General features: G+C 46.2%; 2 protein-coding genes across 6 annotated transcripts in view; both read right to left on the bottom strand.

Annotated features, from left to right (window-relative positions):
- Nucleotides 1–1,165: 1,165 nt before the first annotated feature.
- REELD1 (reeler domain containing 1) lies at nt 1,166–4,490 on the bottom strand. Its single transcript, XM_026018179.2, is given in 5 exon segments — nt 1,166–1,315; nt 1,317–1,386; nt 1,388–1,662; nt 2,467–2,530; nt 3,261–4,490. Coding segments are annotated over 5 exon segments (933 nt in total). The 5' UTR covers nt 3,635–4,490.
- Nucleotides 4,491–12,010: 7,520 nt separating this feature from the next.
- The window catches only part of LSM6 (LSM6 homolog, U6 small nuclear RNA and mRNA degradation associated), a 36,412-nt gene continuing 23,282 nt past the window's right edge, over nt 12,011–25,140 (bottom strand). For 2 of the 5 annotated variants that reach the window (XM_072724782.1, XM_072724781.1), the window contains exon 4: nt 17,709–18,553. In XM_072724782.1, the coding sequence (XP_072580883.1) occupies nt 18,432–18,553 (122 nt within the window). In that variant the 3' untranslated portion in view covers nt 17,709–18,431. Of the gene's footprint in view, nt 18,554–25,140 lie in introns of all 5 variants that reach the window. The other 3 variants (XR_011994970.1, XR_011994969.1, XM_072724780.1) reach the window with 3 other exon arrangements.

Below are 25,140 nucleotides of genomic sequence, written 5' to 3'. Positions count from 1 at the left end.
CCTCAGACTCGCCTTGCTTCACATCAGTCTCCAAGGCGGATCTGCCTGGCTTTTGAGTTTCCAAGACGACTGAATACCCCAGCGCTGGCCTAGTCATCTGAAGCAGAGCCAGCTGGGAGGCTAGTTTTGAAAATGAAACTTCTGAGGAGGTTTGGGGAGTGCAAGTGGGGGCTGCAGTTCTTTCTTCTTCTGAGAGACACGACCCCGATGTTACTTTTTTTCAAAGAGTTAGAGCAAATGAGCCTGCCACACTGAGGAGGGACCGAGCTTCTATTTCTGCAGGTTCCTCAAGGCAACAGAGGAAGCTCCGCGGCCAAGGGAGTCTAGTTAATGAGCAGGTTATACAATATTCATTGTGTTGAGTTTAACTCTTCAAACAGAACGTCTAATTGTGAAAAGAAAAAAAGCAGCTAAATTACAGATGTTAAGACAACAAAGCCCGAGAAGAGCTAACTCCCTGTGCTGATCAACCTGTCCTTCCCTCGCTTCCTCCGACCCCCGAGTCCTCCTCCGCTGTTCTCGCTGGGCTGTGACCCCGCGGGGCAGGGCCCACCAGGCCGCACCCCCCACCCCCCCAGGCCTGTGTCCCCCTTCGCTGTGACCCCACGGGGCAGGGCCCACCAGGCCGCGCACCCCGTCCCCCCCCAGGCCTGTGTCCGCCTTGGCTGTGACCCCGCGGGGCAGGGCCCACCAGGCCGCGCACCCCGTCCCCCCCCAGGCCTGTGTCCCCCTCAGCTGTGACCCCGCGGGGCAGGGCCCACCAGGCCGCGCACCCCGTCCCCCCCCAGGCCTGTGTCCCCCTCGGCTGTGACCCCGCGGGGCAGGGCCCACCAGGCCGTGCACCGCCCCCAGGCCTGTGTCCCCCTTGGCTGTGACCCCGCGGGGGCAGGGCCCACCAGGCCTGTGTCCCCCTCGGCTGTGACCCCGCGGGGCAGGGCCCACCAGGCCGCGCACCCCCCCACCCCCCCAGGCCTGTGTCCCCCTCAGCTGTGACCCCGCGGGGCAGGGCCCACCAGGCCGCGCACCCCCCAACCCCCCAGGCCTGTGTCCCCCCTGCCCGCAGAGGCCGTCGGGCTGTGCTCCGCTTCTGCCAGAACCAAACCGTTCTCTCCCGCCTTCCTGCGGGGCCCTGCCCACCGCCGCTCGGGCACCGCGGCTCCGGGCATCAGCGCCCCCGCAGGCCGCCGAGGGACACCGCCGTCTGCCGGTGACAGTCCTGGCCGAGCAGCGGGCGAAGGCCAGAGGCCAGGAACGCGGCCAAGGCGGCGGGAAGGCCAAGCAGGATGGGCATCTGGGCAGTCCCGAGCTGGGTCCCCGGCAGGGCACTGCCCCCCCAGTCCCACCTCAGGCCTTGGTCCGTCTTCCCGGGGTGCCCCTTCTCCCCCTTCCACGGTCCTCCCCCACCCTGGGCTCCCTGGGCTTTGACTGAGGCAAGAAGCTGGCAGAAGGCCTCGATGCTTCTGACCCACCGCCAGTGGCAGGTGACCTGGAAGTGGCAGAGGTGTGGGGGGAGGGGGGCACTGGGGGGGGTGGGGGGGGTGGAGCGGCCTCAGCCTGGTTCCCAGGGAGCGCTCCAGAGGAGCAGAGGTGCCACGGATCCCTAGGACGGACGGTGGACACGGGGGACCTCATCACAGTCCTACTGGAGGACTCCATTTTGTCCTAGAAAAGCAAAGGTGGGGGGGGGGGTGGAGAAAGTCTAAAGACCTGGTCTTTTTCCAAGCTGCCACTGAATGTTATACTTAATCTGTGTTCCAGAAAGAATCCCAGGCAGCAGCTGTAAAAGCAGCCTTGTGCCTGCTCCTAAAAGAGCTCACAGTAAAATGTGATGTGCCCTTGTGATTGACAGGGATGAGGTGGCTAATGGAAACCCCACAAAGAGAGCATGGAGGCCACTTACAAGGATAAACTTAGGGTCCTTAAGAGGCTTCCAGACCGATAGGCACCATTATCATCTCCAAGGGCCAAAAGCTTTGAGTGTCTTTTTACGCTAGGACCCATGCAAGAGGGCACTTAATCTTGCTGGAGGTTCCAATAAATTTGAGTAAGAATATTATACCATGTTTTATTTTGTGTTCCTTTTAAGACTTCAAAGGAATAGTAAATCAGTGGACATGTATATTTTATATTGCCCATTGATCTAACCTCTAGAACCATACATGGTGTTTTGAGGCCAATGTTATAAACAGTGGTGGAGAGCTGGGGAGATGGGAATTATTTACTGAGGCTAAGCGGGAAAACAAATCACTAAAACTATCAATTTCTACAATTGTCGATAATTTCAGAGACACTGAGTATAACAGAAAGGCTGGTATTGATTGGTAAAAAGATGCTGTGCATATATTATACCCTTGTCTCCTCTCAATTTTGGTTCCTAGTCTAATAGCTCTGCTTTCCTAGCCTGGAACCTCCCACACTGGGATCAAAATATCAACCTCATCACCCACCCACAACCAGGGCTGTTACCTGTTCATCCCTATCTAAGGGTAGGCAAGTTTCCAACAAATCAGAGCTTGGATCATTCTGAGTCCTAAAGGGAAGGATAGAAGGGCTAAGAGAAGACTAAGTAGAAAGATCAAAAATCAACATTTCCACCATTGTTGTGTATACTGACAAAATCAGATTTCCTTAGAAAGACTCCTGAGTTTGGAGTTAGGGGCTAAAGGGTATAGGGGGAGAGGGGTGGGGAAGAGGCAGGTGAGAACAGTAACAAAAGACTCACTGAATGTTTTTATTTATTTTGCATAAAATATGTATTTGTATACTATAAATTTACATATCTCTGCTCTAAAACATATATTCATATCTAATTTTATTTGTAACAGCATATCAGAGATCTCATCCTGTCCAAGAAAGTGCAGTTTCCCCAGGTGATTTTCATACCCAGCCCTTTGGGCCAGTAGCCCTTCTACAATCAGGGTTTCTTTTTCTTTCTTTTTTTTTTTTTTTAAGATTTTATTTATTCATTCATGACAGACACAGAGAGAGAGAGAGGGAGAAGCAGGCTCCATGCAGGGAGCCCGATGTGGGACTTGATCCCTGGTCTCCAGGATCACACCCTGGGCCGAAGGCGGCACCAAACCGCCAGGCCACCTACAATCAGGGTTTCTTGTGCACCTAAGAAAAAATATGGTGAGATCTTTTCCTGTCAGATGCCAAGAAGTTTATGTTTCCTAAGTCGGCACCCCAGTTTGGCCAGTTTGGTGGGATAAGTTTGGCCTTATCCCACCACAACACTGAATGGCCCACTCATCCATTACCTGAGGTGGGTGCTAGGAATGGAAGCAATGCCCTCTGAGAAGAGTCTCCTGAGAGCCATGAGTCTCTCCAGCCCATGGATATCCAGGGATGGTTCTAGGATTAGGTTGCTGTCCCCCCTGGGTTGCTGGCCATTGCTGATTGCAGTAGCTGTGGGTGAAGACGATTGGAAAAGAGTCTTTACATCCCCAGGAAACTCTGTCATCCACAAACTTGCAGGAAAAGGATCTAAGCTGTTCTTCTCTGCAGCTCCAGTTAGGGAACCAGCAAAGATGTTTGCAGGCTGGGGAAGAGTGCTGGGGAGACTGGGAGCTAAAGAGAGATCCAAAGACACCACAAAAGACAGTGAGAGCATTTTCTTTGTATTGATTGGCATAAACAACTATGATAATGGGGTAAATACTAGAGACTTTGATATGTTTAGGGCAAACCATTACATTGGGCCACTCAAAAGTATCAATAAAAGGATGATCTGCCCAGTGATATAACTCTTGACCAAGTGGCAAAGGACTTGATTTTTAACATCTTTTTTTTTAAATAAGTCTCTGGTCCTCTGTACTTGTGCATTCTTAACAGCCACCACTTAGGGAGCATAGAAACCATTGTGACCACTATATTTTTTCGTACCTCTGCCAAAAACTGCTTCTAGCTAGAAAAAAAACAAAATCAGAATCCCACAAATCAAAGATTTTTGAAAGCCCTAGGTCTTTCCTGCCATATTATCAACAGGAAAAGTCTCTCCCCTGATGATAATGACTTGAGCCTCTGCCATGGGCAGAGTCAAGATCAGTGCCCTCCACTGCCCTCCACCTTCTCATTTCCCATCCATGACTGCCCAACATGACAGCCTAGAGCTTTAGGAATAAGAATTAGAAAGAGTGCAGCAAGCAAACAAGCATCAGTTTGGAGTCAGATTATTGTCTGGGTTCAGCTCTCCACTCTGCTAACTCCTGTTTTGGGGCAAGTCCTCCAGGAGCATCCGTTTCTTCTTTTGCAAAATGGGACCAAGAATCGTTCCTAGGAATAGAGCTGCTGAAGAGGTGAAATAAAATCACTGATGTAGAAGCATCGAGCACAGTGCCTGGCACAGGTGCAGCCTGCAATGAGGGTTTACCATGATAACGGTTAGGATGACGATGGTGTTTGCAAAAAAAGCACATTAGCAGAGGTTTCTCTGGCCAGGGCTCTAACTGGGTTGGAATGCATTTTCTTTTTCTTTTAGGGCCACTCTTCTCCAAAGCCTTTGTCACTCAAACATTGAGAATGAAGTGAAAAACAAAGAAACCTAAAGGTCACACAGAATGTGGCAAAAGCTCAACAGTTTTAAACTCCTGCCTGAACTCTGAATGCATTCGGACATTTCCCACGGATACGTTGTATGATGGGCATTGCTGTGGGTGCTGGGGATGCTGCACAGTGGTGGCTGTTGTTTCTGAACTTGAAACCTAGGAGAGACTCTTAGATGCTCAACCTTATAAATTACAGTGTGATGAGACCTTTAAAACCAGAACTAAGAAGGCAATTACATTTGCCTCCCAAGGAGTATGGGGGAAATTTTCACAAAAGAGTTATTTGAACCTCCCCTTGAAAGAGAAATAGATGATCAGGAGGAACAGCCCAGTTTGAGGAAATGTCAGAAAGCAAAACATAGAGATCATGCCTAATGGGGTTGGGTAGACCCCAAAGTGTCCTAAGGGTCTACTGGGAAATAAGTTTGAGAAATATAATAGGCTATTTTTTTTCAGTACACTATCTTCTTAATGTGAAAATTCAGAACTCATAATTTGCCTACTGCAATCTTCTTACAGTTAAGAAATCTATTCCACTTTGCTAGATGACATCCCCCCACCCCACCACAATGCACATGCACGCACACACTCCTTCTTCCTTTGAGAAACGCTGGGGTTTGTGTAGAGGAACGGGCAGGAAAACAGTCTGGGCCAAGAGGGGAGGAATGTGTGCAGCAGCGTACTAAGGGGTTCACCCTGTAGTGCCTCAGACAGGAGTCTGTCACCCCGTGGGGGACAAGGTTCCCAGCGGGGTCCCAAGACAGCCTGCAGGGACAACATGATGCAACTTCCCGACACCTCACTTTTATTCGTATTCATATTAAAACAAACATGCTTGGGATTAAAATGCAACCATTACATGACTTAGAAAATAAAACATGAGGGATCCCTGGGTGGCGCAGTGGTTTAGCGCCTGCCTTTGGCCCAGGGCGCCATCCTGGAGACCCGGGATCGAATTCCACATCGGGCTCCCGGTGCATGGAGCCTGCTTCTCCCTCTGCCTGTGTCTCTGCCTCTCTCTCTCTCTCTCTGTGACTATCATAAAAAAAAAGAAAAAAAGAAAATAAAACATGAGACTTGGACCACACGTTGGATTTGCAGGGTCTTCTTCAGGCCACAGTCAGACCTTGAGATCTTTACTTTTAGGAGTATCTTGGCAGGAAGGTTGGGGGAGTGGTGTGGGGCAGTGGGGAGAAGACAGTCTGGGGCAAAGGCAGGGTGCGGAGGGTGGCCCAGAGTAAGCCGCGTGTCTGGGTCCGCTAGAGCGAAGTGAGCCTTTAGTACGTTGGCCAAGAGCAAAGGACCGAGTAAAGGGAAGTGGAATTGAAAGGATTAAAGGTTGGATCTTCGGTGCAGGTGGCCCTTCTGAGTGCATCGGTTCAGAGCACTTAACTAGAAATAAATCATGGAAATGAGTTCCATATCGCCAGGAATGCTCAGGGGACTATTGGATTCTCTAGCTGGATCCTCTCGTTTTGTTTTGTTTCAGAAGGTCATGGGCCAAAGGAGTCTCGGGTTATGTGCTGAGCCCCGGGAAAAGTCTGTTGCCTTCAAAACGGCCTCTCCTTCCGGACTGGGTGCTCCAACCCAGGCTTCGAGGAGCCTTGTACCTACCATGGAAAGTGACAATTAAAGCTGGACACGTTTTTATATAAAAAGAAGAAAAGACCCATGTCTTTCTTGTGCTCTTCGGGTGGCCCCAGGGGTCTGCAGAAACCCCCTTCGAGGGCGCGACGACTGGGAGGTGCAGGAGGTGCAGGAGAGGGGGGAGGGGGGGGGAGAGGGGGAGTGGGGAGAGGGGGAGGGGGAGAGGGGTGCTGCTCTTGGGCTGTCGGCAGTATGGGCCTCTCCAGCCCCGGGCCGCCAGCACCCCTCGGGCCCCGGCCCCGACGGGAACACAGCTGCTCCAAACTGTGGCCCAGCGGGGCCGCACCCGGGCCGGGCCGCTTCCTCCGGGTCCCTCCTGCCTGGGCCGCGGTGGCCTCGGCCTGGCCTGTGCCACGGGGCCGCCGGGCTCCCCAGGTGAGTCAGTCCTCTCCCAGTAAACGAAATACGACTGGACAAATGATAAACGGTGGATAAAGAGAGAAAAATGAGGCAAGGATTTAATTTCCTTTAAATAATACCTGAAGGGAGCGCCTGGTAGCTCAGTGGTTGAGCGTCTGCCTTTGGCTCAGGTCATGACCCCGGGGTCGTGGGATCAAGTCCCGCATCGGGCTCCCTGCAGGGACCCTGCTTCTCCCTCTGCCTGTGTCTCTGCCTCTCTCTCTCTGTCTCTCTCATGAATAAATAAATAAAGACTTTTTAAAAATAAGTAATATCTGAAGAAGAACAAAAGTCTAAGTGAATAGAAAAACTGAAGACATGATCGTATTGCCCTTTAAGTGACTGTGCTCTCTTTAGAAACAAACACTCAGAAGCAGCAAATAATTATTTTTTTATTTTATTTTAAGATTTTATTTATTTATTCATGAGAGACACAGAGAGAGAGGCAGAGACACAGGTAGAGGGAGAAGCAGGCCCCATGCAAGGAGCCTGACGTGGGACTCGATCCTGGAAATCTGGGATCTCTCCCTGAGCCAAAGGCAGATGCTCAACCGCTTGGCCACCCAGGCATCCCAAGAGCAGCAAATAATTAAAATGGGGAAGGACATGTACATATCAATTACCCTCCTGAATAAATACAGGCATTAAAAAAATTCATTTTGACCAAAAGAGGTCTTCTTGAACTATTTAGTCTCAAAAGGTTTCGTCTTCAACTTTATTATTATCCATTACTGGTATGTTGTTAATTGAATTACTCTGTTAATTGAAAATTTCATAATTCTGTTGTACAATCTTAGAGCTCTGTTGTAATTGTAGATTCTATTGGAAATCAGAGATAACTTGTTAGTACTCTAACTAATATTTTGAATACTTAATGGCTTTCTGTAGTAAAAATCACTTTCACAAAAGTTATCTCATTTACCCTTCCAAAAATTTCACTGACATAGGGATAATTGGCTAGAATTATTTTTCCCACTTTAAGTATTCAGAAGGCAGTTATAAAGATATGATCAATTTAGCTGAGGTCATCCAGAATACTAGGTGCAAATAAGAGTCATGGCACAGGCCTCAGACATGTCCATCTGTCACTGTCACTGTAGGTGAGGATCCGAGAGGTGAGTGAGCACAGGGCAACTTTGGAAGAGGCTTCTGGTCAGGTGACTTCACTGTCAAATGGAGACAATAATTTCTAAACTACTTCCTACGTAGCACACAGCAGCTGTGATGGCAAATCCAGAAATAGAAATGGAGACGTTTTAAGAAATAAAAGGAGCTATACAGATTTAAGGACTTCAGATAACACACGTCCCCTGTCCTGGATTAGAACCAAAGCCCCCCAGGCAGCAGCTAGTTTACACTAATAGTCAAGTGGATACTGACCTTCCCAAATGGGCAAACTCATTAGGGTATGGGGTTTTCTTCCCTGCTATCCTGCCTGCTGAGTTAGGCCACCAGGAAGGGATGGAAAAGGTGCACTGTGGTGGGGTGGGGGGCAACACAGCTCATTTGTCATTATTCCCAGTGCAGAGAGAAATTCTGGTGAGGAAGACAGCATGGCATGTGGATGCCTCCACCCTCAGGCACAGCCTCTCCCATATATATATATATGAGCGTGTGGGGAAAAGAAACTGAGAAATATACACCTTTCCCAAGAGTAAAAAAAAAAAAAAATTTATCTTTCTTGGTAAATGCAAGTATCTGAAAGGAAATGCAAAGCAAGTGTCCCATTTTGAGTAATGATGCATATATGGGGTTTCCTGTTGCCAGGAACTGTTGTAACCACTTTGCATATGCTGGCCTTTAATCCGTATAGAAGCCCCTGAGGTAGGTGCTGTCATCATTACACACATCTGATAGGCCATAAGCCAAGGCACAGGGACCTCAGTGGCTTTCCCTGTGCCCAGGAAAGTGTCTATTCATCTGTCTGTCTCAGCCTCTGTCTTTCTCACTTTTCCCTCCTCTCCCGCTGGTCCTTCTTCTTGATCTGGTCAGGATTTCCTAGGGAGGTTGGCCAAGATGCACCTGTGGAGCCAGAGAGGAGGGGAAATCATGTATTCCTGGACTGTGGATAATGACAAAGAGAGGAACTGGGGGCAACTTCTTTTTTAGTTACCGTCTGCATGGACTGTCTAGTTGAGGCAGTCCTCATCATCCTGCCCTTGTCATTAGGTGGCTGGAGGTAGGGGCCAAAGCATGAAGGAAGAGAAAGGAGAAGCTCCCTCTCTTCAGAGTGTAAGGCTCCATTAGCAAGAAGCAGCACTGCCCTCACTCTTACGGGAATCTGATGTCCCCCACAGGCTGGGCAGGGGCTTTCCACTCGAAGGACAGGTTTCTCTTCCGGGATTTGTCAGAGTGGGTGATTGTGTCAGTCTCTTGAAAACAAGCCATTGCTTTGGAATGAAGAGGAACAAAACAAAAGTGCCAGCTACTTGATGATCAGACACTCTTCAAGCCTAAAGTAGAAATCCCATGAAATCATAACTGCTCCTCACGGTCACTGCAACAGAAAACACCCATCCAAGGTGAGCACTCTTGATGTGGTTCTGTTTGGTGATTTTACATGGGCATGTTCAAAACTAAAAGCGTAAGACCAGCCCTCAGAAAGTACACAATTCATTTTGGAGGAAAAAATGTTGAAGTGCTATTTCACACCCAAAATAAACTCCATTTAGATCAAAGTCGTATCAAAAGTAAATACAAAAACAAAACAAAAACAAAACAAAACCTAGGAAAAATACGGTTTTTAAAAAAATATTGTAGTTGGAATGCTTTTCTAAGAAAAACCCAATTTCCTTAAAGAAAAAGATTATTTTAAAACATTGTGAATATAGGAGAAATTAAAAGACAAATTATAAACTGAGAAAAGTATTTGTAAAGATACAAAACAGACAAATATACAAAGAGTAATGGTGAATCAATAAAAAGATGACCAAACCCAAAATTATCAAAGGACATAAACAGAAAATAAAATAAAGTCAGTCATGGTTTATTAAAGAGGGCACTTGTGATGAGCACTGAGTGTAATATGTAAGTGAGGAATCACTAAATCCTACACCTGAAACCGATTTTACCATATACGTTATAAAACTAAAATTTAAATAAAAACTTGAAATGAAAAATCATGATTTAAAAAACAATTATTTTTTTAAAGAATTTTATTTTTTATTTTATTTATGATAGTCACAGAGAGAGAGAGAGAGGCAGAGACACAGGCAGAGGGAGGAGAAGCAGGCTCCATGCACCGGGAGCCCGACGTGGGATTCGATCCCGGGTCTCCAGGATTGCGCCCTGGGCCAACGGAAGGCGCCAAACCGCTGCGCCACCCAGGGATCCCTTAAAAAACAATTATTAGACACTATTTTATACCTACCTTATTAACAAAGTTTAATAAATCAGTAAACAGTATTGATAACACGGGAAAAATGAGGACACTCATTTGCTAGTGCTAGAACTAGAAACCATGCAACTCTTTGAGGGGGTAACCTAATAATATTTTCCATAGATAATATGCAATTACCTCTGATACATGTTACAACATGGAAGGACCTAGAAAACATTACAGTAAGTGAAATCAGCTAGATACAAAAATGACATATTGCACAATTCCACTTACATGAGGTACAGAGAGCAGGTAAATTATCATAAAGACAGAAAGATTACAGAGATTACCAGGGTCTGTGAGGAGAGCAGCCTGGAGATTATTGTTTAGTGGGTACAGAGCTTCTGCTTGAGATAATGAAAAAGTTCTGGAAATGGATAATGGTGATGGTGTACAACAGTGTGAATGTACTTAATGTTACTGAATTGTATACTTCAATTAGAATGGCAAATTTTATGTCAAATATATAAACATGTTATTATATTAATATATATTCATATATTTTTTAACACACCAAAAAAGCCCAGAAATGCAGTTTCCCTTTGATCTAGCAATTTCACTTGCAGGAATTTTCCTTATAGACATAAATAATATGGCAAACTCATTTGTAATTAAATGAGTAGCTTTTAAAACCAGGGTCATAACTTTATAGGCTTGGTAAATGCAGCTTACTGTCTGTGATCATTTTATTTTCCACACATTTGAACTTAACATTTGTATAAATTTTTAGTTATTATTTAAAACTGGGCATTATGCTAGGCATTGAGCATCCATGAACAGTATAACATAATCCTTACCTTAAAGGAACTCACAGATCAGTGGGATCCCCAAAAAAAGAAGACTGTAATCTCAGCACAATAAAGTCATAACTGACCCTCACTGAATCCACGAAGTGCCCCTTCCAGCTGTTTATTATGTATGTTAGTTAGTTCCGATCACAATCCAATTACACTTCCTTCAGGTCTTTTATTAGAATTTGGGTGTCACAATATTTTGGGTCATTTTTACAGCTAACATAGTGCTTTGATTTTTGCCATTTTCATTCCCTTAGCCACAGAACACAGGGGTGCCCACATATTGATCCCCTCGTGCTGGGGTGCCTAGGTGCATACTGCGGTGGTTGGAGCCCCCAGGAAAGTTGTCTCCGGCTTCGAGTGGCCCCTTGGATTTGCCCCAGTGTGCTTTACATATATTATCATTTTACATATATTATCATTTCACATCACGCTGTATCGTGATGTGACAAAGTTTGGGAAGCTCTGTTGGAGTTGAATTTCATCTAAATTTCTGAACAGCCTGAATTTCAGTTTGGGGAGTATGTTGCTGTGGGTGTCAATATGTTGCTCACACACTTCTTCCCCACTCTTACCAGTAGAACGGAATGATTGGGTAAAACAATACACATAGAGAGTCCATTGTATTTTATTGTTTTTTTTTTTTTTGTCAAGTGTATTTTAATTTATCCCCTCTAATTGCCATCAAAAGGGGGTAGAGCAAACACTGCTGATGTGTTTGAGTTCACGCATGGCTGCATAGACGCTTTCCAGTCTACACTCAGCTATCACCTTCGGCATCCATAGATTTCTTCTCTGCTTTTTCATCTGGGAGCTTGGTCCACGGTCAGCAGGCATGACTCTAAAGTGTGTGTGTGTGTGTGTGCGCGCGTGTGTGTGTGTTGTGGGGACACCACCCTCAACCCCTAAATGCCCCAGTCTCTCATCCTCCTGAGACATGATTCAGAAGGGTGTTTCATGTGGTTTCTCCGAGGGTCCCCACTGGGACTGAGTTCCAGGTGCCCAGAGCAGTGACAGGCCCAATCTCACACTTCTTACTGGTGTCTCTCTCTTCTGGGTCTCCCTTTCCTCCTCTTACTTCCTGGAATCACCTCCCAAATAAACTCTTGCCCTCAAGTTCTTTCCCTGCTTTTGCAGGCACTCGAACGAAAATAGCAGGAAATACTCTCCACTCTGCAAATGATGTAATTTTAAATAAGGAAACTAAAGTCTGTTTCACACATACACACACACCATACATGAAGTTTGTTCAGGGCAATTTTATTCATATCTTATAAGAAGGATGGATAATTTTTTTTATAACAGTGCTGTTCGTGCCTTCTTTTACTTATTTATTTTTATTTTTTTATTTTTTATTATATACAGAGAGAGGCAGAGGGAGAAGCAGCTCCATGCCTGGAGCCCGACGCGGGACTCGATCCCGGGTCTCCAGGATCGGGCCCTGGGCCTAAGGCAGGTGCTAAACCCCTGCGCCACCCAGGGATCCCCCGTGCCTTCTTTTCAAAACGATTATCAGCATAGAGATTAGTGATGCGGCTCTCATGATACAAATGTTTCGTGCTTATCTTTGGCTAAATAATTGCTTCTTAGGATTAAGTGGAACTTTAGCCAAGGAAATTCCTGCTTGGAACAAACACAGCTTGGAATTTGTCGGTAGGTCTTGGCGGGGGGGGGGGGGGGGGGGGTGGGTGCACAGCCTCTCCCATAGGAACCTGAACCCGCGTGGCCGGGAGGAGCAGGACCTGCTGGTGTGAGGTGTGAGGTGTGAGGCCAGGCCGCGCCTCCTCCCAGGCCCGGAGCCAGCACCCGGGGCTCGCAGCTGGGCACGAGGCCGGCCTGTGACGGAGGCCCAGACCCGCATCCTGCCCTTTGCCTGTGTCACGAGAAACAACGGCTTCAATCCGATGCTATTTCAGAAAATGACATGAGGTCCTCTTGAGTGTGACCGGTCTGAATCCTCGCCGCCCCTAAACCTGAGATACTGCTGCCTCCGCAGCTTGCAAGGGCTCAAGGTCGAGATGCAAAAGATGCGCGGGGGTGGGGGTAGGAAATGCTTCATTTCTAAACACTTTTTTTGTTGTTAAAACCTCTCTTCTTATAATTTTCTCATAAGACCAGACTGTTTCTTTTTGAAGAGGATTTAATTAAGTCAAAGAACTAAGACCAGAAAATATTTGTGTCCTGGCGTGAACTCTTTACAAGCTGCCTGACCCCCAAGAGCTCCAAGGCACTCCTGGCGGAGCGAGGGAGCACCCCGTATCCAATACGGTCAGGCAGCGTGGCATGTGGCGGCTTGGGTTCGGGTCTAATCGCTACAATTGCAAATTACAGAGTAGAATATTACAGAATTTCTGCCAACTATCAGTTACTTAGAAGCAATTGTCAAATTTTCAACACTTTGCTATCTTCTTCTCCTTCTCCCTCTTGACTTGTTATTTCACTACTTTTTCACGGAGATGAGCAGAGAAAGTGACACCCAAGCCGATCCACTGTGTACCTTGTTAAATTTACTGGGGGGAAAAAAGCCCAGGAATAGAATACAATGACTGGAATAGGATAAAATGATTGGATAGAATAACATTTAGAGAGTTTCATTTTTCTTTACCAGCTCTAATGCCGCTGACAGAAAGAATTAAAAGTCGACTGTGTAAAAGAAGTTCTCAAATGAGAATGATGTGAGAGATAGCAAATAGGACAGGTAAAAGCTCTCTGAATAAACATTTAGGGCTGTTAGGCATTTTTTAAAAGGAGTTGTTTGTTTTTATATTTTTAGATACACAGGAATTTTCAAAGTTTAGCTAGTATGTTGATCTAAGGAGCCATAGGAGGCAAGAACAGCCCCTCCTTTCTACTAAGCTAGTTTTAAAAGGTAAAAATAAAATACTTTAAATGTATTTTAAAGTGAAAGTAGCTATAAAAACAACGGGCTAAGGGAGATAATCCAAACAACCAAATAATCCAATGTCATCTACCCCCTTCCTCTCTTCACCCACCACCACCTCTTACATTGACTAGACACAAGGAGACAGGAGGGGGACCTATAACTTCAATCTTTTGGACTTAAGAGTCCTTCAGACAATAACTTTCTCTGCTAAGTTTGCTTTCTGTGAGGAGGAAAAAAAAAAAAAGTCAAAAACCTCTGCACCACAGGGACCATTCTTACAGTTTCCCAGGCACATTAGGAGATCATGAACAATGAGCTGTTAAAGCACATTCTCAGTTGAGGGGACCCAGGGCTTTCCCATTTTCTTCCAGAAGCACTACAAGAAGATGTCCTTTGAGCCTTTGTTTGATGGCAGAAGGTGGTCTCCTCTCCCCAGATCAGATCAAACACCAAAGCCTACAGAAGGAGGTAAGGGCCATGCCCCACAGACTAGGTCACAGCCTCAAATGCCACCCTCCCCTCTTTAAGTCTTGAGGTTTCTGCTTTCCCACTAGCCCCTGTCTACTTGAACCCAGGAAAACACCCACTCACCGAGGGACACACTTTCCTTCAGGCTGGGTGGACTGGCTCCCCCGCTCAGGGTTGCAGAGACACATCTTTAAAACAAGTCTTTTCTTCTCTCTTCTGTTTCTCCTCTAATGAGCAGGACAGCAGCTGTTACTGCTAATCCCCAGCAGCCACAGGAGCCGTCCCTCAAAGTCCAGATCCAGCCTTAATCACGTCGGTTTTCTCTAGGGCCACGTACATGTATTCACACACGGTTTCCACAACCAACACTGCTCAAGCCTGTGTGAAGAACTAGAGGGAACCAGAACTGGTTTTGCACATGGCTGGCATTGGCATCCTCGGCAGGAGCCGGGTGCCTTCATCTTGGTTTCCCTCCCAAGGGAAGAATGCCTGAATCAAACACATTTCCTTGTTCTCTGCTTCTTGAATCGATGGGAACTGAAGAAGTGATCCCTGGTGCAGCGGTATTAAATGCCATGGCCAGAGAGCAATGTTTGTTATAAAAAAAACTACACAAGCCCCTTCCCTCCTCTTTCATTGGTACCGAAGCTGGAATTCACAAAATTGCAGGCATTTGAGAATCACCCAAGACACTTGATAATAGCACGGGGCCTGTAGATTGGCAGTTCTCAAGGTGGGGTTCCCAGAACACACCATCTGCATCATCTGGAAGCTGATAGAACTGTAAATTCCTGGACCCCTCTCCAGATGAATTAGATCCTATCTCAGATCCATAAATACAGCAAAATAGAGGAGGCTCAAACAGCTCCATGGTATATGATTCTATTAATATAACATTCTGAAAAAGACAAAAGTATAGAAATGGAAACAGGTCAGTGGTTGCCAGGGGCTGAGGTTGTGGGGAGGGAGAACTGCAAAGGGTAGCACGAGGGAATTTGGTGGGGCGGGGAGGGGATGCAACTGTTCTGGATCTATTGGGGTGGCAGTTACACAACTGTGCATTCTTGTTCAAACTCAGACCACACATCGAAGCTGTACATCAATAAACGTCGTATATAAATAAGTAGAATAAACAAAAAATGGAGGGGACAGATACACAGAAGTAGCTATTAGGCAAATGACCAGTGGGTTATCATAAAGGAGTTACATGAGATTAACTCCATGAGAGCCCCAAATCCCTCACTGAAGTTACATTTGAACTGTACCTTAAACACTGAGGAGAATTTTTCATGGCAGTAAACACTGGGGAGCATTCTAGAATGAGAGGAATGCATTGAATACTCTTTACTCCATGTCCTGGCTACAGTCCCCTGGAGAGTCTTCCTGTCCAGAGTATGGTCCTTGGACCGGCAGCATCAACACCCCCCAGGAGCTGGTTAGAAGTGCAGACTCTCAGGCCCTCCCTGCAGATCCACTGAGTTCATTTCTACTTTTTTTTTTTTTAATAAAGATTTTGTTTATTTATTTGAGAGAAAGAGCAGAGATCATAAGAGGGGAGTGATGGGGGCAGGAGGAGGCCGAGGGAGAGGGAGAAGCAGACTCCCCACTGAGTAGGGACCCTGATGTGGGGCTCCATCCCAGGACCCCGGGATCATGACCTGAGCCGAAGGCAGATGCCCAACCAACTGAGCCACCCAGGCACCCCCGTTTCTGCTTTTTAACAAGCTCCCCAGATGACTTTCAAGCACATTAAAGCCTGGAAGTATTTTTTTCATAAAGTTTTTTTTTAATTTTTATTTATTTATAATAGTCACACACACACACACACACACACACACACAGAGGGTGGGGCAGAGACACAGGCAGAGGGAGAAGCAGGCTCCATGCACCGGGAGCCCGATGTGGGATTTGATCCCGGGTCTCCAGGATCCCGCCCTGGGCCAAAGGCAGGCGCCAAACCGCTGCGCCACCCAGGGATCCCAAGCCTGGAAGTATTACTCTGGAGAATCTGCCCAGGTCTCAGCTCTTGGAAGAGCCCCCACATACAGTGTGACAACCTCCCATCTCACCTGACTGATAAATCAGAGATGATCACTTTACCGAGACTAGGTGATCCATTGACTGGGCAGCAACCCATCAGCTACCTTGAGGATCTGGACTTTTCAAGGAACACAGATCATTTGAGCCAAAAGGTTAAGAAAAGCTGGACTTGGAATAGGTGGCAGGGCAAGCCAAAACTGAATTTCATTCCTGAAACTCCTCTGTGGCCTTCTCCTTTATTAGAACTCGTGTGAGGGGCTTCTAGTGTGTTTCCTTGTTTGTTTTCATTTTTCCACCTTTAAAACTTGACCGTGGGGTTCTGAACGGGGCCTGGTATGCTTGAAAGAGAAGATTGCAAGGCAGGAGGAAAGCAACCAAAGTCTGAAGGGATTTGCGTACCATAGTGAGGAGGTCGAACCACATCCAGTGGGAAAGAAAGGAGCTACTGTGGCCGTTCAAGCAGTAGAGCAGCACGACACGCAGCTGGGATTCCATGAAGGTAGTTCTGGAGACGGATGGAGGGCCAGAGCCAGAGATGAGGGGCTGTGTAGGCCAGTAGGAGATGAGGGGGTGAGTGGTGATGGAGGGGGGATGGAGTCAGGAGAATCATCTGGAGATAGACTTGGAGACAGACAAGAACAGAATGCAGGGTGCCCAGAGAGAATTCCAGCATGGACAGTGTGGGGTGAATGCAGGGAGAGCTGTGGCCTGACCATTAGGCGTAGTCTCCACTCCAAAACTCTTGATGAGGTGAACGACTCACCGAGGAAAGCACTCACATAGAGACGACAGTCTTACTGCTGTAAGGTTTGTTTTGGAGCCAATTGCTTGGCCTATGATGGCAAGTAGCCATGAGGTGATGTGCCCTGAAACCACCAGAGGAGGTTGAGCCTTCCCGGCCTAGGACTCCAGTATTCCCCGAGCAGAATGAAATCAAGCTGATGAAACCTGGCTCCTCTACGCCTCTGTCTGTCCAGGAACAGGAAATCTCGATCTCCTGCTAAGTAATAAAGGAATCTGGGTTGGGGGGGCTCAGAAATTAGAGGGCCTTCCAATGCTATTATCCTAATGTTCCAACCTTATGTGGCTGCTTAAAAGCTGTTTGCTCAGATGCTTCCAGGCTGACTTCAAGCCTTCAGCCCTCCAGCCAGGCTGGGGCCTGACCTGCCCAGAGGCCCAGCGAGGCCTCCCTCTCTGAGGCTCGGGCGCAGCTCCCTGCCGCTGCCACAAGTGGGGCACAGCTCCCTGTTGCGCAGAAGTCCTGCCACTCACCCACGTCATACTTCTCCTTGGATACCAGGAAGCATTTTGCCCTAGACATGGCCCCATGGCCTGCCACACCTCCAGCCTCCTCTGAGCCAGCAGCAGGCCTGAGCCGGGCCCCCCACAGGGTCGACTGTACCAGAGCAGTGCCCTGATCGTGAGGGAGCTCCTCCTCAGGCAGGGCCAGGCCACATCCTCTCCTGGGACTCTGACAGAGAACATAGAGGCTTTCTCTGTCCCAGCACTGGCCAATAGAAATACAATGCAAGCCACGTAGGTCATTTGGATTCTTCTAGTTGTCATAGTTTTATTTTTATTTTTTTAAGATTTTATTTATTTATTCATGACACACACACACACACACACACACACACACGCACACACAGAGGCAGAGGCACAGGCATAAGGAGAAGCAGGCTCCATGCAGGGAGCCCGATGTGGGACCCAATCCCAGGACCCCGGGATCATGACCTGAGCTGAGGCAGAGGCTCAACCACTGAACCACCCAGGGGCCACTCGTTGTCCTATTTTTTAAAAGTAAAGAAACAGGTACAACTTATTCTAATAACACATTGATCTAACTCAGTATATTGCAAACATGATCATTTCATAGGCAATCACACAAAAAAGTATTATCAAGATATTTTGCATTCTCTTTGCACAGGAAGCCTTCGGGACCCAGAGTGTATCTCGCACTGGCAGCGCAGCTCAGCAGACGAGCCACGTTTACAGTGCTCAGAGGGCTAAGTTGCTACCGCATCGGGCAGCACAGGTTTAAACCAAGGAAGGTGGTTGAGCAAAGAGGTCATGATGCGGGGCGGGCCGTGTCACACCGTGCGCAGGATGTAAACAGAGGCAGCCAGGCTGGGGGGAGAAGACGCTACCTGCCAATAGTGACACATTTACACGGTGACTCTGTAGTAGGGGCACTGGTGTGGGAAACCAGTAGGCTAATTACCTCGTTAGTACCCACAGCAACACTATGAGGTCCATCTTATTTTCACCCCATTTTAGAGATGAGGAAACTGAGTCACAGCATTTGCCCAACTTGCCAAAGATCGCACAGCTTGCAGGCGGTGATAGATGGGGTTCCTTGCTACAGCTTTGCCACCTGCTGCCTCTGTGACCTCATCTGAAAAAAAGAGAGAACCATTATTCTTGCCCCTGTATCCCAGAGTTCCTCTGAAGTTTCACTGAGGTAATAAATAATAAGCGGTTAGCCCTTAGCGCGGGAAGGGCTCAAAACACATTTGGTTCGGGATCCCTGGGTGGCGCAGCGGTTTGGCGCCTGCCTTTGGCCCAGGGCACGATCCTGGAGACCCGGGATCGAATCCCACGTCAGGCTCCCGGTGCATGGAGCCTGCTTCTCCCTCTGCCTATGTCTCTGCCTCTCTCTCGCTCTCTGTGACTATCATAAATAAATAAATAAAAATTAAAAAAAAAAAAAACACATTTGGTTCAGGGAGCCACCAGGCTGGCTGAGCTGTAGAGATCATGCGGCCTGTGCCCAGAGAGCAGAGGCCCCTGGCCGTGCGGCCCCCGCGGGTGAGCGCGACCGGGACAAGCGAGAGGGGAGCAAGGACAAAGCCAGAGCAAGGCCAAGAGCATCGCAGGCTCCTCTGGCCCCAATCCGGTTCCAAAGTGAAGAAGGCCAAGCTGTGTGCACCAAGAAAGTGAGAAAATGCTGTTTTTGCTTGAACCTGCTTGAGCCATCTCACACTCGCAATGTAGCGGGACTTGACACGTTAACGTAACTAAATCGCCACGTTAACAGCCCATGGCCCTGACGAGAATAGTTACAATAGGAAACAGGAAAATCTGGTGGTGGGTTTTACGGTTATAAATTAGAAGCTCTGCGTCCTTCTGCAAATCATTTAACTTCCTTGGGTTACCTCGGGTGTAGAATAAAAGGTTTGGATTAAATAATCTCTTAGATTTCTTCCAGCTTGAGAATTATACATATTTTTAAAGTTTTGAGTCATAAAGGTAGAAGAAAGAGCTAGACTGCAAGGCATCTCGAGATGACGCGGATATGGCACGTAATTACAGTGGCATATAAATATTGCCGGCACTGACACCACCCTGACTCACACAACCCTAGGAGCCAGCCTTAAAAAAAGTTTTTGCAGGGATTCCTGGGGGGCTCAGTGGGAGCATCTGCCTTGGCTCAGGGCATGATCCCCATGAGGTCGCCATCGGGCCCCCCGTGGGGAGCCTGTCTCTTCCTCTGCCTGTGTCTCTGTGTCTCTATCTGTGTCTCATGGAATAAATAAATAAAATCTTAAAAAAAAAGAAAAAGGTTTTGCAAATGCCCATTGAAACCTCAAAAAGGAAGGACCAATGGGGCGACAGAGCTCACAGTGCCAGTTCCACCTCTGGGACCATAATTCCAATAAACACATGGACATTTTCTTCATGCTCAGTCTCTGGAAAGAGCACATGTGCCTTTGGTGACTCATTATCAACCTTTTCCCCTTTTTTCATGCCTCAGTCATAAATTGCCATTGAAATTGAAGAATGTTTTTACATAGACACTGGCTATTCTAGGATCCTTATTGTAGTGAGCATTCTGGAATTTACCAAAATAGTTTTTTTTTTTTTTTTTTTTCCCTAAAGCTTACAGGTTTCTGGAATGCTAGGACAATGTGTGTAAGAAAAGAGAAACAGTATCCATTTTCTTCAAACCCAACTTTAATTTACTTAAAAATGGGCAATCAATGGGCATTCTGTACATTTAGCAAGCTTGGTGACTTTTGCTTCATTCTTCAGGATATAGTGAACTTTCTTCCATAAAAAAAAAGAAAGAAAGAAAGAAAGAAAGAAAGAAAGAAAGAAAGAAAGAAAGAAAGAAAGAAAGAAAGAATGATTTAGTGCTCTTCTTCTACCCAGTTATCCTCTCCTCCATTCTCCGGGTTAAAGAACAATACAGAGGACATTAAAACTAATCACTATTTGAATGCTGATTATTTGCAAACATCTATGGCATCTGCTGATGCAACAAAATATCAGCAGGATCTCTCCTCTGGAAGCTAATGTGTTGTTGCTGGGGGTGTGGTAGTAAGATGGTAAAGAGAGAGCTCTGAAGTCAGAGCAAATTAGTTTTGTTACCTTAGATAGGTTAATAATGTTGGTGAGCTTCATTTTTCCCATCTGTAAAATGGGGTGACTATTAGATTCTTCACAAGAATGTCATCAAGACTAGATAGGCTAGCACAGCAGTAAATGCAAGCTATTGTCTGGAAAGGAGACAGGATTTAGAGCAGAGAGGGATATTTCAACTAGAGGCAAGAAAAGAGAGTTGACCTTAGGGGTGAGGTGGGGTTTGGATAGAGAGAGAGGGGTAAGAGAACATTCAAAACAGGAAGGATGGCTTGAAGAAAGGCATGACAGTGGAAGGGGCTGATGGCATTGGCAATAATTATCCAGAAATAAAATAGGGTGCATCTGACATAAGGGTGATGGTGACAGGGCTGTTGATGGGAGTAAATGGAGGTAAAAGGAAGACTCAGTAAGATTTAGAGATTGTTTGTAAGGTGGCCAAAGTGGTTTAAAAAATCGGTATTTAGAAAGCCTGAGCGAATAATATAACTACATCCAAAATAGGGAAGTTGGTGGCATTCAATTTTAGATATGCCGACAACGCCCTCAGCACTCAGTTACTCCTTCAGCCAGTCTCTAAGTAAACGCCTGCCAAGTGCAGGCCACGTGCCCAGGGCTGGGGATCTGAAGATGAGGAACACAGTGTCTGCCCCTCCAAGGCTGACGATGGAGACTGATGCATCAGCAGATAATCACAAAACAATGGGATAAATGGTTAGGGGAGAGAGGATCATGTATTGTTACAGCAGTATAGAAAATGAGTATCAAGGCTTCAGAATTTCCTCTTCCCTTTCAAGAAACCCAAACATTCGCATCTTGTGATTGGATGACAAAAATTAGCCTCGAAGCTCAATGTTGAAATAATTCCAGGGATTTCTACATATACATGGTTTTGTAGCATCTTTTTTAGGATCCTATGCTATATGCACTGTTTATCCTCTTGGGCACATGTACTTTGTGGTGCTCTCATTCATATCAACTTAGTTCTAAACCCTTGAAGGTCGGAATCATCTTAAAATTACCTAGCTCCCACCCATAGCACAATACCATGCTAACCATAAGTCATCTCTTAAATAATTTAGCATATCCTTTATTTTAATCATCCTTCTTCCAATTTTTCCAGGGAAGTAGGAAGAGCAGCTCCCATTTATTGAGCTCTTATTACATGTCAGGGACACATCGAACACTTGTACAAACTCTTCTAATCCTCCCAATGACCCTATAAAATATGTGCTAATACCCTCCCCACTTTACAGATGAGGAAACTGAGGCATAGAAAGCCTTAAATAACCTGCCTGAAGTGACAGTGCTAATAAGTGGAAGAGCTAAATTGTACATTACTGCGGAGGAGCTCTGGAGCCTGTGCTCCTAACCCCTGGGCTATGACACTTGCCATCAAATGTTTAAGAAAACCCAAAGCATATGGAGGGAGTGGCTTGTGCTAGATCAGAGGGCAAATGAAGGGAGCAAGACTTCAGTGTCCTATTTCTGGCACCAAGGTTTGGAAGGCCACTTTGGATGAGTAAAAAACCTAGTTAGATCTCCTCCCTGAAGATCTTGCATTTTGACCCTGCAAACCTACCATAGAAGGCAAACCACTTTCCAAGGCATGCAAGAAAAAGCCATGCGATGGGTCTGGACTTCATGGGTCTTCCATGTTGAAATCTGCCAGGTGTTTCTCCCTCCTTCTGACTATAGCAGATTTTCTCCAATTAAGGAACGTTTTAAAATTGTAAGGATACAATTTGTATCCTTACAATTTTAAAGGATAGGGCGCCCGGGTGGCTCATTGGTTAAGCATCTGACTCTTGGTTTCAGCTCAGGTTTTGAGTCTCAGCGTCCTGGGATGGAGCCCCAAGGGTGGTGTGGCGCTGTACACTCAGCATGGGGTCCCCCTCTCCCTCCCCCTGCTCGTGCTCCATCTCTCATTCTCACTCATAAATAAATAAATAAAATCTTTTTTTAAAATTCTAAGGCTATATTTTTCTCCTTTCCCTCTTTCTTTTTAAAATAAAGAGCATAAGAAAAAATAAAATCAAAAGCATAGCCTTCTGTCTCAATACCTAACCATCATTGTTCATTTTGTCACTCCCCACGAGCCCTTTCATCTCCCAGCACGGAAGCAGTCATACACGAACAGAGCTTATTCTCCTTTATGGAAGCCAAACCCAAACCTCTTATCATTTCTGCGTCAGAAGGAAACAAATTTGGTGAGCCACATCAACCCCCAGCCTGTTGTCAATGGAGAATACCAAGATCTTCGAATGTGAAAGCCTTCATCAAAATTTTAATTTTTTTCCCCAACTTTTTAGACATTCTTCAAGGCAGCTCCAAAGAGCAAACTCCAAAAATGATTCTGTTACAGACCATGTCTGCAGGACAAATTCCTTCTTCTGCTTTATGACCCTCAACTCCAGAGCTGGTCAGCCTTCCCCCGTCACCACCTGGAGCTCTGTCGCATTCTGTTACCAGTTACCACAGCTCTTTGCTCTATTAAACAGACACCTAAAACCGACAGGCCTCCTGGTAAACAGCATAGAAATCATCCTCTGGGCCCCTCAATACTGCAGCCAAACTTACTGCTGGATTTGAGCCAAGTCACTACAGAATTACTGAGGTCCTCCACACACCCCTCTAACCTGTGAAGCTGGCCCCCATCTTCGTGAGTTTGAGACACCGCAGAGAACTGTACTCATTTACCTCCAACCATAGGGCAGTGTAGGAAAGCAGGAGAGAAGTAGCAGACTTCCTAATTCCTGGACCACTGCCTCCTTCTTCCTTCACACAACAATGCTGCAGTGAGGTCAGCAAACTCCACGAGGCAACAACAACACCATTAAAAGTTTAAGGAGAGATCCCAAGTTGGCTCAGTGGGTGAAGCATCTGGCTCTTGATTTTAGCTTGAGTCATGATCTCAGGGTTGTGGGATCGAGCCCAGCACTGGGCTCCATGCTGGGTATGGAACCTACTTAAGAGTCTCTTTCTCACTTTTTGTCTGCCCCTCCCCACCGCTCTGAAAAAAAAAAATTGCTTTTTCATTAAAAGAAAAAAATTTAAGGAAAGATCTACTGTAGGCCGAGCCATAAATACCACTTAATTCTATTGCATCACTCTACCTCAGGCCATGGTATTTGCCTACCTCATGATTTGGAGGAACAGTGATATTTTTGTTAGCATCACTGTTATTCCTGCCACAAAAGTATCAGTAGTTCCCTCCCAAAGCCAGATTCACACATGTATTCCTGAGGGACCTATAGTTAAGCAGAAAATATTAAGTATTTGAACATAGTTTAAAGGTAAGCAAAATTCAAATATGGCAGTCCCTTAGTATGTTTTGCTTTCCTATGTCACGTGTATAGAAATGACACAGTTTGAAATATACAACATACAGAACAGTCTCATGTAGGATTTACTCTATGTAGCCAAATTCTTTAAAACTACATATATTACATGATATATAAACACACCATTTTAAAAAGGTGTTTTGTTTTGTTTTGTTTTGTTTTGTTTTGTTTTGTTTTGTTTTGTTTTTACCACATGTGTTATTATCTTATTTCTCTGGATTTTTATTTTTTGGTTTTGTTTTTTTTTTTAAAGACTTTACTTATTTATTCCTGAGAGACACACACACAGAGAGAGAGAGAGAGAGAGAGAGAGAGAGAGGCAGAGACACAGGCAGAGGGAGAAGCAGGCTCCATGCAGGGAGCCCAACGTGGGACTCGATCCAGGGACTCCAGGATCATGCCCTGAGCAGAAGGCTCAGGTGTCCCCTTCTCTGGGTTTTTGAATGTTTTCAACCCACTAAGAATGGATGATTGGCAGGGATCCCTGGGTGGCTCAGCGGTTTAGTGCCTGCCTTCAGCCCAGTGCATGATCCCAGAGTTCCAGGATTGAGTCCCACATCGGGCTCCCTGCATGGAGCCTGCTTCTCCCTCTGCCTCTCTCTCTCTCTCTCTCTCTCTCTCTCTCTCTGTATCTCATGAATAAATAAAAATCTTTTTTTTTTTTTTAAAGAATTGATAATTGGCTCAGTCTGAGCTTCCTAGCCACTAAGTGAAAGAGGTAAACATAACCAGTTGTCTGCTTCTTATCTGTATAGACCATAGGAGAAAAGAATGGGCTAAAATAATACAAGAAGAAGAAGAAGAATTGTAAACTGGCTGAATGACTTCCCGCACAGGACACTCACTGTCCGCCCCATCACATCCCCTGGTGGGGGTGGGGGTGGTGGTGGGTTTCTTGGGGCTCCTTTTCCCTGGGGCTGTGGGAGGGAGGTGCAAAAGGCTCGGGACTCCGGCCTGTCGGTGCCCGCCATGGGGAGGGGCAGGCAGACGACTGCATGACCAAATAACGATGAAAAATGATCTTGACAGGCTAGAGCAATGAGCTGAATCTAACAAGATGAAATTAAACAGGGACAAATGTTAAGTGTTTCTCTTAGGTCAGAAATAAACCCATGGCATAAGCCCAAGGTGAGGAGCTATGGCTCACAAGCAGGCATTACAAAAAGAAAACAAAAACAAACACAACAAACACTTTAGAGCTTTAAGCTGAAAATATCACTAAAAAATAAAACACCAACAACAATTTTAGTGCTATTTTGCCTCCTGAACAAGGGAA

The sequence above is a fragment of the Vulpes vulpes genome, chromosome 10 (assembly GCF_048418805.1).
Source record: "Vulpes vulpes isolate BD-2025 chromosome 10, VulVul3, whole genome shotgun sequence".
Lineage (NCBI taxonomy): Eukaryota > Metazoa > Chordata > Mammalia > Carnivora > Canidae > Vulpes > Vulpes vulpes.
Note: the sequence above shows the minus strand (reverse complement) of the source record. Positions and strands in the feature narration are given on the sequence as shown.